Consider the following 17,873-nt stretch of genomic DNA (forward strand, 5'->3'; position numbering starts at 1 on the left):
AGCAATGAGCTTTGAAACATTTTGAGATGATACTGAAAAGGGCTTAGAAGCCAGCTGCAAAGGGGCTCCCACTAGCCAAACTACGACAACTTAAATAGTCAAAAGAAATTTTTAATTATAATTAGCTAAATCATAATTAACCAATTATAATTAACTAAAACAAGTTTGCAAAGCCCTGATTATGTAATGATTCTCCAAGAAAAGTGGAATTTCTCGTAAGTACCTTACACTTCATTCAGGTTGATTTTATTTACACACGAAAAAGCAGACTAGTAACAAAAAACATAGGATTTTCTTAACATAAAAATGTAACAAACTGATCTGTGAAATTTCTTGCAACTTCCCCAATGGCCACTTGTAGGATACTCATTCTTACCACCTTACCCCACCCACACACAAACCCCCATACTCATTTTAATAAACACTCTTGCATTACTACACATCATTAAACAGATGTACCAAGGCACAAAAGTCACAGATATAAGGGACTTTACAATAAACCTTGGGCCTTGAGACATGCACAGAGATAGTAAAGCCTTGCAGCCAACTCAAGTGTGGTTTTAAACTTATTAGAAACGCATGGAACCCTTCTCTTTGCTTGGGTTTATTTGTAGCTTAGTAGTTTTTGTTTTTTTAAGTTTTATTTATTTAAGTAATCTCTACACCCAACATGGGGCTCAAAACTCATGACCCCAAGACCAAGAGTCACATGCTTCTCTGACTGAGCCAGCCAGGCACCCCTGTAGCTTGGTAGTTTTAACAACTATTCTCTATTCTTTGCTTTACTAGTCTCCTTACCTTGTGTGTTCACTAAAGCAAGTGGACAAAGGTCTTTCCAAGCACAAAGACAGCAAAAACTAACTCACTTGATTTTATTTAACTTTAGTATAAAGGCCAGAATAAGAAAAATACCCCGCTCCTGTTAAAACAGTTTACTAAACTTTATTTGCCTTGATGTCTCATAAGAGATAGCATAAAAGACAGTCTACTTGTGGGGCTTACTACTCTAAACATAAGAAAACATTAAATGTTAGAATTTTAGCTTCGTGGTGATGTTCTAAGTATAGCACTAGCTTAGAAATACAAGAGAAACTGTAAGAATGCAACACTCGTTCTATTAGTGAACTAAAGCCTACTATGTGTCTGGGAGTATTCTAGGCACTGGGAATAAATCCATGAACAAGCCAAATCCCTAACCTTGGGAAGCTTACAGTCGAGTGTGGAAGACACACAATAAACCACTATCTAATACTATGTCCTATCTGTTTAAATACTAAGAAGAAAAGTAAAGGAGAAACGGACAGAGTGACAAGCATTAGACAAGTTGGCCAAGAAACGCCTGTCTGAGAAGAGAGCAAATGAGCGGAGACCTGAAGGAAGCCAGACAATAATCAGTATGAATATCTAGGAAGGGGGGGGAGGGGGCTCTAAGCGGATGTAAAGTGTAAAAGCCTGTTAAAGGAATTGGTTAGTGGCCTCTGGGAATAGCAAAAAGGCCAGTACGGCTGGAGCCCAATGAGCAAGGGGGAAAGTAGAAGATGTCATTGGACAGGTAGCCAAAGTCAGGCTAGTACAGGGTGAAAACCATGATATAGGAGCTTTGGATTTTATTCTAAGTTTCACTGGAGGCTATGTATGGTTGACAGAGGGAAGTAAAAGACCCTGAGTTTGGCCTGAAAAGATCCCTGGCTGTTCTGTGGACAACAAGACTACAATGAAGAGCAAAAGCAAGGAGACAGGAAGCTCCTGGAGCCACCCACACAAGCAGCGCTGGCGGACAGTAGAGACAGAGGTGGAAAGCGTCTGAAATAGGATCTATCGTGAAGGTGCAGACCAAAGACTTTCGGATGGGCTCCATATTTTTTAGCCTGAAAGATGCATGATGTCATTTAAGGAGATGGAAACACCGGAAGAGAAGGTTTCAGGATAACAAAAAAATAGCACTGCACAGGACACCTTAAGTTTAAGATCCTCTTTAGACATCTAAGAGCGGATGTTAAGAAGAAAGCTAAAGATACAGGCTGTGCTCAAAGCAAGAAAAGAGCCAATAATATAATTTTTGGAATGAAGAGCACATAGATAATATGTAAAGCAACTAAACTGAAGGTGAGCAACAGACAATGAAGAGAGACCAGCGATGCAGGAAAATAGCCAAAGAATGTGGTGTCCTGAAAGTGAAGCGAAAAAACAGTCACTACTGAAAGCGGTTAGCTGTGTGAAACGACACTGAATAGGACACTGTGTGAAGGCAGACAAAGAGTAAAAGCTGGCTGTGGCAGTATGAGATCACGGGCAACACCGACAAGAACAATCTCTAACAAGTGGGGGGGAAGAAAGCCTGACTCGGAGGAGGGTCATGAGAAAGTGGTCAAAAATGAGCAGCAGCCAGAAGTATAGACAACTCCTTCATGGACTTTTCCTATAAAGGTGAGCAAAAAATCGGCGGGGGGGGGGGGGGGGGCGCCTGGGTGGCTCGGTTGGTCGAGCGTCCGACTTCGGCTCAGGTCATGATCTCACGGTTCGTGGGTTCGAGCCCTGTGCATTGGGCTCTGTGCCGACAGCTCGGAGCCTGGAGCCTGCTTCGGACTCTGTCTCCCTCTCTCTCTGCTCCTCCCCGGCTCACACTCTGTGTGTCTCTCTCTCAAAAATAAATAAACATTAAAAAGTTAAAAAAAAAAAAAAAAAAAGCAACATAGTACCTGGAAAGGGACCTCTGATCAAGGGAGGGTGTTTGTGTTCAGGAAAGGCAATACTGCAGCACGTTCAAATGCTAATGGAAATGATTCACTGAGACAGGAAATGCATGATGCAAGAAGCCAAGGAAAAGGAGGGTGCAAGGTCCCTATGAGAGGAAGACAGAGAATCCAGGACATGCAGCAGAGCTGACCTTTGATAACCAGACGTTTCACCCCTAAATTTTAACAGCAGTGAAGGTAAAATACATGGAAGGGACTACAAGCGGGAAAGAAGATGCGATGGCGGGTAAGTAGAGCATCTCTTCCCTGGTTACCTCTATTTTTTTTTTTCCATTGAAATAAGCAAGATCATCAATAATTTAAGAATGAAAAATGGGAAGAGGTGTTAGAAGTTTGAAAAGAGAAGAGAAGGTGATGAAAGAATCATCACTGATACTGGGAGAGGAAATTTCTAAGTACACGTGGAATGAGTGTAGGGTAGCAATCATACGCACTTGAGATTTGAAGTCATAAATTTAAAATGAAACCAGTGACCAAGTTTATGTTTTTCTCCAGCCATTTTCAGCTGCTACATTGCAGAATTTAGGTTTTGTAATAAAAGGAAACCAATCGGAGGGTGGTAAAAAAGTTAAAGTTGAGACGATGACTCCAACAATGGGTCACAAACTCGGAGCTAGTGGAGGAGAGTAACAACCCATCGCTAAGATCACTGGATTGGAGGACTCGACATGGTTGAAGAATTATGATGTGAGAATACTGGGAGAAAACGAGCTGGAAAAAGAAGGGGTAGCAGTCAGAGGGTAGGACAGTTGATGCCGAGATTCTGGAAGTGAAACAGCAATCCTGATAACAAGCGAGACGACAAAGGCTAATAATGTAGGACCTTCTTATGGCCCTACATTAAGAGGACTGAGATGGGTTGCAGAATAGGAACTTTAAGGAAATCCAGGAGCCAAGAGGTCTGGGTACTGAACAGATTATTAAAATCACAATGGGAGGAGCAGGGGAAAGCAGAAAGGCAGATGCTAAATTTTTAGAGAATGAGGGAAAGTACTCGGGAAGACTGCTGTTAAATGCCCAAAATGGGGCCTGTGGCACAGTCTGGTAGCACTGGTTTAAAGCAACTCATAAGCAATCGCTATGTTGAGAAATGTCACTTAAGACTTCAAAAAGACCTTCCGCTAGAAAGTAACAGTATACAGTACAGAAAAAATTTTAGGAAAAAAATCCTGAAAAGTAACTAGTGGGGCACTTCTATAAATTCAAGTTTAAACCAATGTGGTAACAAATCCGCAGCAAAATGGCACAATGTGGAACTGTGCATTCCAAGCTACAGCCGGAACTCTACCTACTGAGACCCTACTGGAAAAGAAAGAGGGATGAGAACTGGAGAACACGAAGGCCTTCCAAGAATTACAGCTGTAGAGCACCAACACACTGGCGAAGTATCTTACGGAAAATTGTGTTTCAAGATACAGCAATTTCTAACGTTTCTCTAAAAACTGTATGACATTCTGTGAGCAACAGGAAGACAACATTCAACTTCAGAGAAAAAGCCGATCACTATGTCTAAACTCTATCAAACAACGGTTAAAAACCACTGCCAACGAGAGACCATCTCACATAGATGCCTTCTGAATACAATATGAAACCTCGTCCTTTTGACATTTTAAATCACTAACTCTATAAATTTTGGAAGTATCTTCCCTTTGCAGATCCACAATACACATTAGCTTCTTTAAGGCACCTAAACGTCCAAAAGACCAGAAAGCATTTGGTCTGGTTTAACCCAGCATTTCACAATACCATTAGTTAATGGGGCATATTTTTCCCCTCACACATATATTAACACAATAGGCTCCAAACAAACGCTGAGTGGTTCATAAAAGAAATATACTACAAACTATCAAACTGATGACCTGGAACTACTGCTTAACCCAGTTTTAACTTTGCTTCAATAGAAACATTTCTCTATAGATATTAAATACTTTCCACTAAATCAGCACTGTCAGGAAAAAAAGAGAACTCAGTTTTTTCACTGTCATAACCTATCAAACTACTTCAGCAGATGTAAATTTTAGAACTCAGTATACAGACAAATGCTAATTGTGCAAATTATGATGTACACTTTTAAAACTCTGTTAAGTTTGATACCTGTATCCACAATATTTTCTGTTTCTGTTGTCTCCAGTCCATCCATGCTGTCCTCATCTTCCACTGTAATTTTTCCTCTACTTCGAGGCCTATATAGAAATAAATACATAGAATTATAAATGTTAAGGCTTATAATTATATTTAACATACATAAAAAGTTGAAGGTATACAAAATCAAACAATTTAGGCAATTTTAACTACATTATACCATATCAAATGGCAAATATAACACTTTAGAGTCATTTCTCCTTCAAACCCAGCCCTTCCTTACACAAATGTGAATACAGCCCAGAATGATACATTTTGTCATCACAACTCACTTTTTAAAGTATTCTTTATTTTAGGCCCTGTTCCTCTCTTGAGCTGACCGTGAGATGACCCTCTGTCTATACCAGGAGTTTTTTAACCACCTAATGAACTTGAACTTCTTTTCAAAGTTCATACACCAGGTTACATACCTCTCTACCTAGTGAAATTGAGTAGTGATGCCCAGAGAAGCGTATTTTTAAGATGCTTCCATACATAAAAGTGATGCAGACCCTTGCAAACCACTCAAAAAAAAAATAATAAATTCTGTAAATGTTGAACATAATCTAATCACACACCTTACAAATGTGGTGCAACTTAATTTACAAAATTCACTTCAGTAAAGTAAAATAAACACAAGAGTCATGAAAAAGTGAGTCTCTGACTTAATGCAATTTTTTAAAATGCCTTTAAATTTTGTGAAGTCTCAGAAATTAAGGATAGAAATTAGTCCAAAAAAATCCATTTTTAACACATAAAATAAGAAAAACAAGAAATTATATATTTTTAAAACTTAGAAATTGACAGCAGTATTCAATTTCAGAGCTTTAAATTATTTCATTACTCAAAAAGTCACAAAACTCACTATTTAAGAGGAAAAACACTCAAAAGAGTAGAAAACAATAAAGGATTAATAATAAGAAAAAACTAAACAAAAGCTTTTTTAAACAATAGAAAAATTAAAACAATAGAAAACAGAAAATTTAAATAGGAAATCTACTTAAATCTTTCTTTTAAATGATATTAATCAAAAACAATAAAAGAGATGTAACATGAGAATTTTTTTAAGTTAAAGCAATCGAAGTCTAAATGATTTTCGATATGAACTATTGCAAATTGTCAAAAGGTCACTCCTACCCACAAAAGACTTCAAAAGAAAACACTTGGAACCAAAATCCTAACAAATATATCTACAAACTATGGTTGGGGAAGAAAAAAAAAAAAAAACTAAGTAAAATAATAGTAAATATCACCAAAATGAAAGTATGACTTAATATTAGAAAGAAAGTATGATTTAATATTAAAAATTAGCTAATACAACAGATCAAGCAGCCAAAACAGCATCGTTTCAAACTTCATGAGGGAAGGGGAAAGAAACAGAACTAAGTAAGAAACCACATGGACTGGGTAAGAAGGTGACTGGGGCTAAAGGATTCCAAGGTTCATTTTAGGGCTCATGGAAAAAGGGAAAGGATATTTAGCTTTAGAATTTATTAAGTAGTTATGTTTAAATTTAAAAGAAAACTTTACAACAAAGGGCAAAGAAGAGATGAGGAACATTTGACCAAACCAAAATGGGCCAAAGGAAAAATAAAACAATATGTAATAGACAGAAAATAAAGTAACAAGATAAAAATTAAATACAAATGTAAGTTTTCACAGTAAATGTAAGTGGCTTAAACTTGGCTGCCATTATTTAATAATAAAAAGATTAATTTACCAAGATACCTCAACAGAACTTCTCACATTTTGTAAAGCAAACATTTACACATCAAAGAGAAACTGATAGATTCACAATCATTATGAAAAATGTTCACATCCCACTCTCAGAAATGGAGATGAAGAATAGCTAGAAACATCTTTAAACAATTACTCGGACAACATATTTAACAAGCATCATTAGATGATTCGCTCAATCCTCCTGTGTCTGGCTCTGTTAAAATACAGGATACAGGGTTAAACAACAAAATCTCTGTCTTCACTAAACCACATTCTAGTGAGAAGAAATATGTTACTCTTCTAAACAAACAAACAAAAAATACATATAACATCAAGATAATATGAAGGAAAACTATAAAGCAAAAAATGAGGGACTAACTACAATTTTAATTAAGATAGAGGCGCCCGGATGCGCAATTAGCGTCCCACTTCTGCTCAGATAATGATCTTGCAGTTTGTGAGTTCAAGGCCCGAGTTGGGCTCTGTGCTGACAGCTCAGACCCTGGAGCTTGCTTGGGATTCTGTGTCTCCCTCTCCCTCTCTCTCTCTCTCTCTGCCCCTCCCCTGCTCGCTCGCTCTCTCTCTCTCAAAAATAAACATTTAAAAAAAATTTTAAAAGAATTATAAAGATATTCATAAAATAAACTTTACAAAATAAAATTTTCTGTAAAGAGACAGTTCAGTAGAGACCTGAGGTACAACACGAAGCAAACCACGCAGATATCTGGAAAAAGAGCACTACAGTAGAAGGAAGAGGCAAATGCAAAGCTACTGACATTAAGAGCATGTGAGGGTTGGAAGAAGAGCAAAAATACACTGTGGCTGGAACAGAGTGAGTGAGAAGGGCAGTAAGGAGATAGAAGGTCAAAGAATTTTCTTAATAAAAGGAATCTGCTTTTGTAGAAACCTATAGACAAATATAAGGACTGTGTACAGAGAGATTGGAAATTCTTGAAATTATCCCAACATAACTGCTACAATGGAATAGACAATAAGAAACTAGTTCAAGAGATACTATGGAGGCAGAATTTTAATCTTTCCTTTATGATTCCTCATGATTATGAATACTCATTGTTAAAGAAATTGAAACATGATGACTTAGCTGGTTTTGTCATTTAACCTTCCAAACCAGTGTTTTGCTCTGTTTTATGTTCCTTTCTCCACTTTCCTGACCATTGCTATTTTTTGTTTTCTGGCACAATTGGCTTTATTTCAAATTTGTTTTATCTAGAAGTGGGGGGGTGGGGGTGGAGGGAGTGTGTGTGCGTGCATGAGTGTATGAGTGTGTGTGTGTGTGTGTGTGTGTGTGTGTCAGCTTTCTATATTGTGGTATTCCTCAAATAGAAATTTTTAATTTTTGCCTTGCTTTCTTTTCCTTACTTCTCTTAATTCTTGGTTTTGGCACCAATAAGACATGCTTTTTACATTCACCAATCCATCACAATTCTTTTCCTTCTGTTCAATGGACCAACTTATCAACATTACGTAATTTTTAAATTTCCCATATTTCCTTTATATTTCTTTTTTTCTTTTTATTTTTTTTTTTTAATGTTTATTCAGTTTTGAAAGAGAGCAAGCAGGGGTGGGGCAGAGAGAGAGGGAAACACAGAATCGGAAGCAGGCTCCAGGCTCAGAGCTGTCAGCACAGAACCTGACTAGGGCTCCAACTCATGGACTATGAGATCACGACCTGAGCTGAAGTTGGACGCCCAACCCACTGAGCCACCGAGGCACCCCTCCTTTATGTTTTTCTATTGCTGCTCACTGGCTTCTGGTATGATTTTTCTGACTAATCAAATGCTAAATTTTTTTTTCTGAATGCAAAAGATAATGGCCGTACTTTGTCAAAGCCGTATCACTGAAAAATAGATGCCTACATTTTATATTTCCATATTGCTTTCAGATGTTCCCAGTTTTGGTTTGTTTTTTTTTTTAATTTTTTTTTTCAACGTTTATTTATTTTTGGGACAGAGAAAGAGCATGAACGGGGGAAGGGCAGAGAGAGAGGGAGACACAGAATCGGCAACAGGCTCCAGGCTCTGAGCCATCAGCCCAGAGCCCGACGCGGGGCTCGAACTCAAGGACCGCAAGATCGTGACCTGGCTGAAGTCGGACGCCTAACCGACTGCGCCACCCAGGCGCCCCCCAGTTTTGGTTTTTAATAGAACTTTGAAGTCTAATTACATATGGTAACATAAAAATTATTTATTTTAATTTTTCTTTGGCTTTTCTTCCCTCTTCTCTTTTTCTTTTGTATGTATTAGCCCTTTTATTGTAGTTTTGATTCACTCTGTTGCAAAGAAATTTGAAGTAAATAACAGCACTAACTAAAGAAAAATTTCCACCAAAAATCCAATGTTCCATATTAATACTATGAATTAAAACTCATTTAAGTTCCTAAAATAATACAGCAGACTTCTATTTAAAGCCACATGGGAGTAAGAAGGTTCAAATTACCCTCCAGCCATAAACAGCTAGAAAACCAGACAGACTATAGGAAACAACCTTGACTAGACATTAAACAAAAGGGAGGGACAGAACTGTAATCCCTGGACAACAGGAAAGAAACAAGGTGAACCCTACTATCACAAAGCCTTTCTTTTCTCTTTTTTACTTTTCTAAAACTTTGTTTGTTTGTTTGTTTGTTTAATCTCACCCAATGTGGGGCTCAAACTCACAACTCTGAGATCAAGACTAACATGCTCTTCACACTGAGCCAGCCAGGCACCCCACATCACAAAGGCTTTCTGCATGGAGTTAATGTACAAACTACAGCACAGAGAGGGGAGGGAACTCAGAGGCTGGCAATTTTGCAGAAATGGGGACACAGACATCACCTGTTCTGGAGGCTAGAAATTGTGGAACAGAGTACACAAGAGGAAGGAGTTGTACAGGGAAATAGATCCAGACATCTGCATAAGGGTACCCTTAAGTTTTTATCTGAACACTTTTATCTGAATACCAATCTGTTTAAAAGTGGAGTAAAACCCCAAAAGGCTGAACAAGAACAAGTTCCAAGGAAAGATGACAGCACAGCTGCAACACAAGTCCCAGAGCTCCCAGAGCCAGGAATCAGTCATATTCCCTCCAGCCAGAGTCCCAAGACCTCACTGACTATATTAACACATTCAAAACATGCCTTTAAAATTAGGGCTGGGGTGCCTGGGTGGCTCATCCGGTAAAGTGTCCAACTCTTGATCTCAGCTCAGGTCTTGATCTCAGGGTCCTGAGTTCAAGCCCCACATTGGGCTCTGCACTGAGCATGAAGCCTACTTAAAAATAAGTAACAAAGACAAACAAATAAAAGTAATGTTAAATGAAGCCTACAACACATTATCTTCTAGACCATCCCTAAGAGAACAAATAAGTCTCCATAATCAAAATTTTCCAAAACTAACTTTAAAACAAAGTTCAACATTTGTTTTACAACAAATCTAGCTCAACAACAACAACAACAAACAATAGCAACAACAAAAATCACAAAGTATGGCATCCAATGAAAATGTACCAAGTATACAGAGAAGCAGGAAAATGTAAGTCTCAACCAGGAGAAAATATAAAACTAAAAACAGAAAACAATGGAGTTAATAGAAGGGACAACCACAGATATTAAATCAGCTATTATCAATATGTGTCATACGCTTAAGAATGAAATAGAAAATGAGGAGCCCTGGGGTGGCTCAGTGGGTTAAGCATCCCACTCTTGATATTAGCTCAGGCGGTAATTTCCCAGTTGTGGGATGGAGCCCCATGCCAGGCTCTGCACTGAGCCTCGAGCCTGCTTGGGATTCTCTCTCTCCCTTTCTGCCCCTCTCCCCACCAAATAAATCAACATTTTTTTAAAAAAGAATGTAAAAGATGGGACCCTGGGTGGCTCAGTCAGTTGAACATCTGACTTCGGCTCAGTTCATGATCTCGTGGTTTGTGAGTTCAAGCCCCACATCAGGATCTGTGCTGACAGCTCGGAGCCTGGAGCCTGCTTCGGATACTGTGTCTCCCTCGCTCTCTGCCCCCCGCCCCCCCACCCACCCCCCCGCTTACGCTCTGTCTCTGTCTCTCAAAAATGAATAAATGTTAAATAAATAAATGTATGTATGTATGTAAAGGAATATGAATGAGAAAAATGACAGTAAAAAAAATTTTTTAATGGAATTCACAGAGGTAACATCAAAAACTAACAAAATTTTCACTTTGAATAATTAACATCTGATCAGAAATGGCAAAAGATGAATGACCTTAAAGATACAGCAAACAATACCTACCCAAAGTAAAAGATGAAATGAAACAAGACAAACAGCTACAGAGCCCTGTGGGGCAATAGCAACCAATCTAACATGTGAGGTTGGGAGTGGGAAGGGAATAAGAATATGTATTTGGTGAAATACTAGCTATAAATCTTGCAAACTAAGGAATTGTAAATCCACAGATCCAAGAACCACAATAAAATGGCAAACACCACACACACACACACACACACACACACACACACACACACACACACTGTAAGACACTTTATAGTCAACTTGCTGAAACAGAGAAATAAAAGAAAAATCTTAAAAAGCAGCCTAAGACATATTACTTACAGAGTAAGAAAAACAAGAGTGACTACAAATTTCTCATCTGAAATTATGTAAGCCAGAAGACAGTGAAACAACATAATTAAAGGGGTTGGAGAAACATTAAGGGAAAAAAAAACTCATAAACCTTGAACAAAACATGTAGCAAAGAGCATCCTTCAAAAATAAAAGTAACATAAAAAGTCAGATGCTTAACTGACTGAGCCACCCTGGAGCCCCTGTTAAAGAAATCTTCAGACAAAAGGAAAATGATAATAAAATCCTGGATCAGGGAGCTTGGCTGGCTCAGTCAGTTGAGTATCCGACTTTGGCTCAGGTCATGATCTCACAGCTCACGAGTTCGAGCCCCACATGGGGCTCTGGGCTGCAGCTCGGAGCCTGGAGCCTGCTTCCGATTCTGTGTGTCCCTCTCTCTTTGCCCCTCACCCACTCATGTTCTGTCTCTCTCTCTCTCTCCCTCTCAAAAGTATAACTAAACATTAAAAAATATAATTAAAAAAAAAACCTGGATCAAGATATCTGTATGCAAAACAATAAAAAGTGATGGAAATGCTAAGTATGTGAATATATAAAAGATATTTTCCTCATTTTTAATCTTTTTAAAAGTTAATTGTTGGGGCGCCTGGGTGGCGCAATCGGTTAAGCGTCCGACTTCAGCCAGGTCACGATCTCGCGGTCCGGGAGTTCGAGCCCCGCGTCAGGCTCTGGGCTGATGGCTCAGAGCCTGGAGCCTGTTTCAGATTCTGTGTCTCCCTCTCTCTCTGCCCCTCCCCCGTTCATGCTCTGTCTCTCTCTGTCCCAAAAATAAATAAACGTTGAAAAAAAAATTAAAAAAAAAAAAGTTAATTGTTTAAAGCAAAAATTAAAATTTATTGTGGGGTTCATAATACAACTAAAATCAAACAGTTTGGCAACAATATTTCAAAACCTAGGAGGGCAAAACTGAAAATATACTGGTACACAGTCTTTTTTTTTTTTTTTTTTTTAAATGTTTTGTCACTTCGCCCCTCCACAAGCCCTCAGCATGGAGAGGATTCCTTCTGTTTTCTTTATTTTTTTATTTTTTATTTATTTATTTTTCAACGTTTATTTATTTTTGGGACAGAGAGAGACAGAGCATGAACAGGGGAGGGGCAGAGAGAGAGTGAGACACAGGATCGGAAACAGGATCCAGGCTCTGAGCCATCAGCCCAGAGCCTGATGCGGGGCTCGAACTCACGGACCGCGAGATCGTGACCTGGCTGAAGTCGGACGCTTAACCGACTGCGCCACCCAGGCGCCCCTGGTACACAGTCTTATACTGCATCTGCAGTGATAAAATGTTACCTGAAGGCAGATGCTGATAAGTTAAAAATGTATAATGTAAACTCTAGAGCAACTCCTCTATGAAAACACACAGATGCACAGCTTGTTAGTCAAAGAGATAGAATAGAATTCTCTAAAAAAGGGGGTCATGATCTCATGGTTCGTGGGTTCGAGCCCCGTATCAGGCTCTGTGCTGACAGCTCAAACCCTGGAGCCTGCTTCAGATTCTGTGTCTGCATCGCTCTCTGCCCTTCCCCCACTCATGCACATGTGCTCTCTCTTTCTCTCCCTCTCAAGAATAAACAAACATTTGTTTAAGAAGTTTTTTAAAAAAGTTAAAACTAGAACTACTCTATGATCCAGGAATCACATTACTGGGTATTTATACCCCCCAAAATACAAAACACTACTTTTAAGAAATACATGCACCCTTACATTTATTGCATTATTTACAACAGTCAAACTACAAAAGCAGCCCAAGTGTCCATCAATAGATGAAAGGATAAAGAAGATGTGGTGTATATAAATAATGGAATACTACTCGGGCATAAAAAAGAATGTAATCTTTGCCATTTGCAACAACATGGATAGAGGTAGAGAATATAACGCTAAGTAAAATAACTCAGAGAAAGATAAATCCCATATGATTTCAAGCATATGTGGAATTCAAGAAACAAAGCCAATGAACAAAGAAAACAAAGAGACAAACCAGGAAAAAGACTCTTAACTATAGAGACCAAACTGATGGTTACCAGAAGGGAGATGGATGGGAGGGATGGCCAAAATAGGTGATGGGGATTAAAGAGTACACTTATGATGAAAAAAATTAAGTTAAAATGCAGAAATTATCAGTTTAAATTTAAAAAGCAGTCTATAATGTCTAAGATACATACTTTAACTATTAAAGATACTTACAGGATAAAAGAACAAAGAGACACAAAGATATAATGTGACAATACTAATCAAAAGAAAGCTATGACTATATTATTAAAAAAGCATACTTCAGGAGCGCCTGGGTGGCTCAGTCGGTTAAACATGTGACTTCGGCTCAGGTCATGATCTCAGGGTCCATGAGTTCAAGTCCCATGTCGGGCTCTGTGCAGACAGCTCAGAGCCTGGAGCCTGCTTCAGATTCTTTGTCTCCCTCTCTCTCTGCCCCTCCCCTGCTCATGCTCATGCTCTGTCTCTCTCTTTCTCAAAAAATAAACATTAAAAAAAATTTTTTATGCAACTACATGGATGGAACTGGAAGGCATCATGCTAAGCCAAATTCATCAGAGAAAGACAAATATCATATGACTTCACTGATATGAGGAATCTAAGATACAAAACAGATAAACATAAGGGAAGGGAAGCAAAAATAATATAAAAACAGGGAAGGGGACAAAACACAAAAGACTTAAATATAGAGAACAGAGGGTTGCTGGAGGGGTTTTGGGAGGGGGGATGGTCTAAATAGGTGAGGGACATTAAAGAATCTACTCCTGAAATCATTGTTGCACCATCTGCTAACTAACTTCGATGTAAATTAAACAAATTTTAAAAAATAGAAAATGATGAATCACTAAATTCTACTCCTGAAACCCATATTATGTGTTAACTAACTAGAATTTAAATAAAAACTTGAAATACACACACACACACACACATTTTTTTAAAGCATACTTCAAACACGGAATATTGTAAGAACTAGCAATGGACATTACATAACGATAAAAGTGTCAATTTCATCAAGGAGACAATAATCCTGAAATGCACCCACCCAATGCTTCAAAATATATAACTGAAAATAGAAATATTTAGATACACAATTATATTTATATACTTGTTTACAACACTGCTCAATAATTGATATATGTAGACATAAAACTCAATAAAGACACAAAATACTTAAAGGTACTATCAACCAAGTAGGTCTAAATTGACCATTCTAGAACACTCAACTTAATAACAACAGAATATACCTTCTCTTTTCAAGCACACAACCCCAGAATAAGCCAAATTGTAGGCCTTAACACAAAGTTCAACAAATTTTAAAAGACTGAAATTATATCAAACACGTTCTAGGGTTACAGTGGAACTAAACTGAAAACAAAAAAGATTATAAGCAATATCCTCAAATATCTGATAACACACACACACACACACACACACACACACACACAAATTCTAAATAACCCACTAGTCAAGAAGGAAATGATAAGGAAATTTGAAAACAGCTTGAACTAAATGAAAATGAAAATACAGCATTTTGAAATTTGTAAGATTCAGGTAAGTAGTGAAAAAATGGAAATTCAGTTATAGCAGAGAATAAGAAAGATCTCAACTCTAATAATAAAAGAAGCCTCTCCTTTAAGAATCTAGAAAAGGAAATAATAATAATAATAATAATAATAATAATAAATAAAATAAAAAAGAAAGAAAGAAACTAGAAATGGAACATCAAATCAAAATCATAATAAGAAATAACAGTCAAGGGGTCCCTGGGTGGCTCATTCAGTTAAGCGTCCGACTTCAGCTCAGGTCATGATCTCACACTCCGTTGAGTTCGAGCCCCACTTCGGGCTCTGTGCTGACAGCTCAGAGCCTGGAGCCTGTGAGCTGGAGTCTGGAGGTTCAGATTCTGTGTCTCCCCCCTCTCTGCCCCTCCCCTGCTCATGCCCTGTCTCTGTCTCAAAAATAAATAAAAACATTAAAAAAGACAAAAAAAGAAATAACAGTCAAAATCAGTGACATAAAAACACAATAAGAGAATTTTTAAAAATCAATGAAACCTAAAGATGGTTCTTCGAAAAAATTAATAGATGACCTTCCAGAAAAAAACGACAACAAAGAGAGATAAATACATAAACTACCAACAGAAAAATTAAAAACAGGGGTCATCACTAGAAAAATACCCATTAAAAAGAAAATGAGGAAATACTATAAATAATTCAACAACTTAGATGAAATGGTCACAATCCAAATTACCGAAAACAGACTCGAGACGAGAAAGAAAATTTGATTAACCCAATGCCCATTTTTAAAAATAAGTTTATAAGTATAAACCTTCCCACAGAAATTCCAATCCCAGGTATCTTTATTGACAAATCTAGCAAAGGTTTGAGAAATAGTACTAATCCTACACTATCTCCAGGAAATAATGAAGGAAGGAACACTTCCCAACTCATTCTATGAGATTGGCATGACAGTGACAGAAAAATCAAAGATATTACATAAAGCCAATATCCATATAAAGACCTGTTCCATAAGGAAAAATAAAAAAAGACACAACATTCCACTATCCATTTTTTACATATATTATGCCTGTCCTACCAACTCAAAGATAATACAAGAAAATAAAACTATAGCCTGTTTTTTCACTTTAAAAACGTAAAAATCACAAACAAGATAATCAAGGGGCTCCAGTTCTATGGAGGAATATATGCCAAACTTTTACTGCCACTGAATGGAACCATAAAACATGGATATAACACATGGAACAATTATTTGAGTTTCCTTAAAAATACAGAACAGCTGAGAGCGCCTGGGTGGCTCAGTCAGCTAAGGGTCTGACTTCAGCTCTCCTCAAGATTTCATGATTCATGGGGTCTGGGCTCTGCATCAGGCTCCTCACTGTTAGTGCTTAGGATTCTCTTTCTCTCTCTCTCTCTCTCTCTCTCTCTCTCTCTCTGTCCCTCCCCCACTCGTACTTTTTCTCTCTCTCAAAATAAATAAATAAACAACATCAATAACAAAAAAACACAGAATAGCAGGATGATCAGGGACAGACACCAGAATTCAAAGTACTGCCAATGTCACCGAGTTGACTATTTTACCTCTCCAGTATCCCCTGGCCTGAACTCAACAGTCTAACACCCAGGAATGATTGCCGAGATTCAGGAAGAGAGCCTGACTGAGCTGACCCACAATCTGCCCACGTGTGGACCTGATCCTATAAAGTATAACAAAGACTTCCAGGACTGAGCTGACAGATACCTGGCCAGGTTGCAGGCTGCCCACTTGGTACTGCACACAGAGTACAGATACTAACAGCACTGCAAAGGCTTTGAAAACTAAACTAAACTCACCACAGCCCAAAAAAGGCTCATTGAAACCTGTATCCTTACATACCCAGGCCAAGGGCCTGCCAAATCAAAAATCTCAACATTTCTCCATAAGATGGTGGTAAAACCCACATTCTTGTAACAAAAGAGCTAAAATGTTCAGAAAACAATCCAAAATTACTTGATACACAAAGAACTACAAAAATGTCAAATCAGGGGCGCCTGGGTGGCGCAGTCGGTTAAGCGTCCGACTTCAGCCAGGTCACGATCTCGCGGTCCGGGAGTTCGAGCCCCGCGTCAGGCTCTGGGCTGACGGCTCAGAGCCTGGAGCCTGTTTCAGTTTCTGTGTCTCCCTCTCTCTCTGCCCCTCCCCTGTTCATGCTCTGTCTCTCTCTGTCCCAAAAATAAATAAAACGTTGAAAAAAAAAATTAAAAAAAAAAAATGTCAAATCATATGAGAAAATACAATGAAAATAGGCCAATGACAAAATGACACAGAGGTTGGAATTATCCGACGCGCACTTTAAGGTAGCTGTCATAAAATATTCAAATGAACAATTTTGAAAATTCCTAAGAAAAAATTTAAAACAGAATATATCTGCTATAGAAGATATACAGAAGAACCAAGTGGAAATTTTAGACATAAAAATTACCAAAACCAAAATAAATAATTATTAGAAAAAAAAAATAAATGATAGGTCTAAATTGAAACCAATTAAGAATTACACTAAATGTAAGTGAACTAAATCAATGAAAATACAGAGATTGTCAGAATCAATTAAAACAACATGACCCAGGGCACCTGGTTAAGTGCAGCTCAGTTGGTTAAGTGTCCACCTCTTGATTTTGGCTGAGGTCATGATCTCACAAGTGTGAGATCGAGCCCCATGTCAGGCTCCATGCTGGGCATAGAGCCTGGTTAAGATTCTCTCCCCCCCCACCCCGCCACTCTGCCCCTCCACTTCTCATTCCCCTACCCCCCCCAAAATAAAAATTTTTAAATTTTTAACAAAAAAAGACCCAACTATATGCTATCTACTTGAAAGTCAATCCAAATATGACATATTTAAGGAAACAAATATATCACACAACACTAATCAAAATTGAGCGGGAGTGGCTATTCTAATATCATACAAAGCAAACTACAAAACAAAACAACAAAAAATTACCAATGTGTCAACTATACTCAAATTTAAAAAAAAAAATTTTTTAGGGGCACCTGGGTGGCTCAGTCGGTTAAGGGTCTGACTTCGGCTCAGGTCGTGATCTCACGGTTCGTGGATTTGAGCCCCGTGTCAGGCTCTATGCTGACAGCTCGGAGCCTGGAGCCCACTTCGGATTCCGTGTCT

The 17,873-nt window shown here is 38.2% G+C and overlaps 1 protein-coding gene across 27 annotated transcripts in view; it reads right to left on the reverse strand.

The window, feature by feature from the left end:
- KMT2C (lysine methyltransferase 2C) overlaps positions 1-17,873 on the reverse strand; it is a 288,674-nt gene that overhangs the window by 204,297 nt on the left and 66,504 nt on the right. For all 27 annotated transcript variants that reach the window (XR_007150131.1, XR_007150130.1, XM_047848684.1 and 24 more), the window contains one exon: positions 4,851-4,939. Coding sequence is in view for 25 of the 27 variants with exons in the window: in XM_047848684.1 (XP_047704640.1) it covers positions 4,851-4,939 (89 nt within the window). In the remaining 2 variants the exon portion in view is untranslated. The remainder of the gene's footprint in view (positions 1-4,850; positions 4,940-17,873) is intronic.

The sequence above is a fragment of the Prionailurus viverrinus genome, chromosome A2 (genome assembly GCF_022837055.1).
Source record: "Prionailurus viverrinus isolate Anna chromosome A2, UM_Priviv_1.0, whole genome shotgun sequence".
Classification (NCBI taxonomy): domain Eukaryota; kingdom Metazoa; phylum Chordata; class Mammalia; order Carnivora; family Felidae; genus Prionailurus; species Prionailurus viverrinus.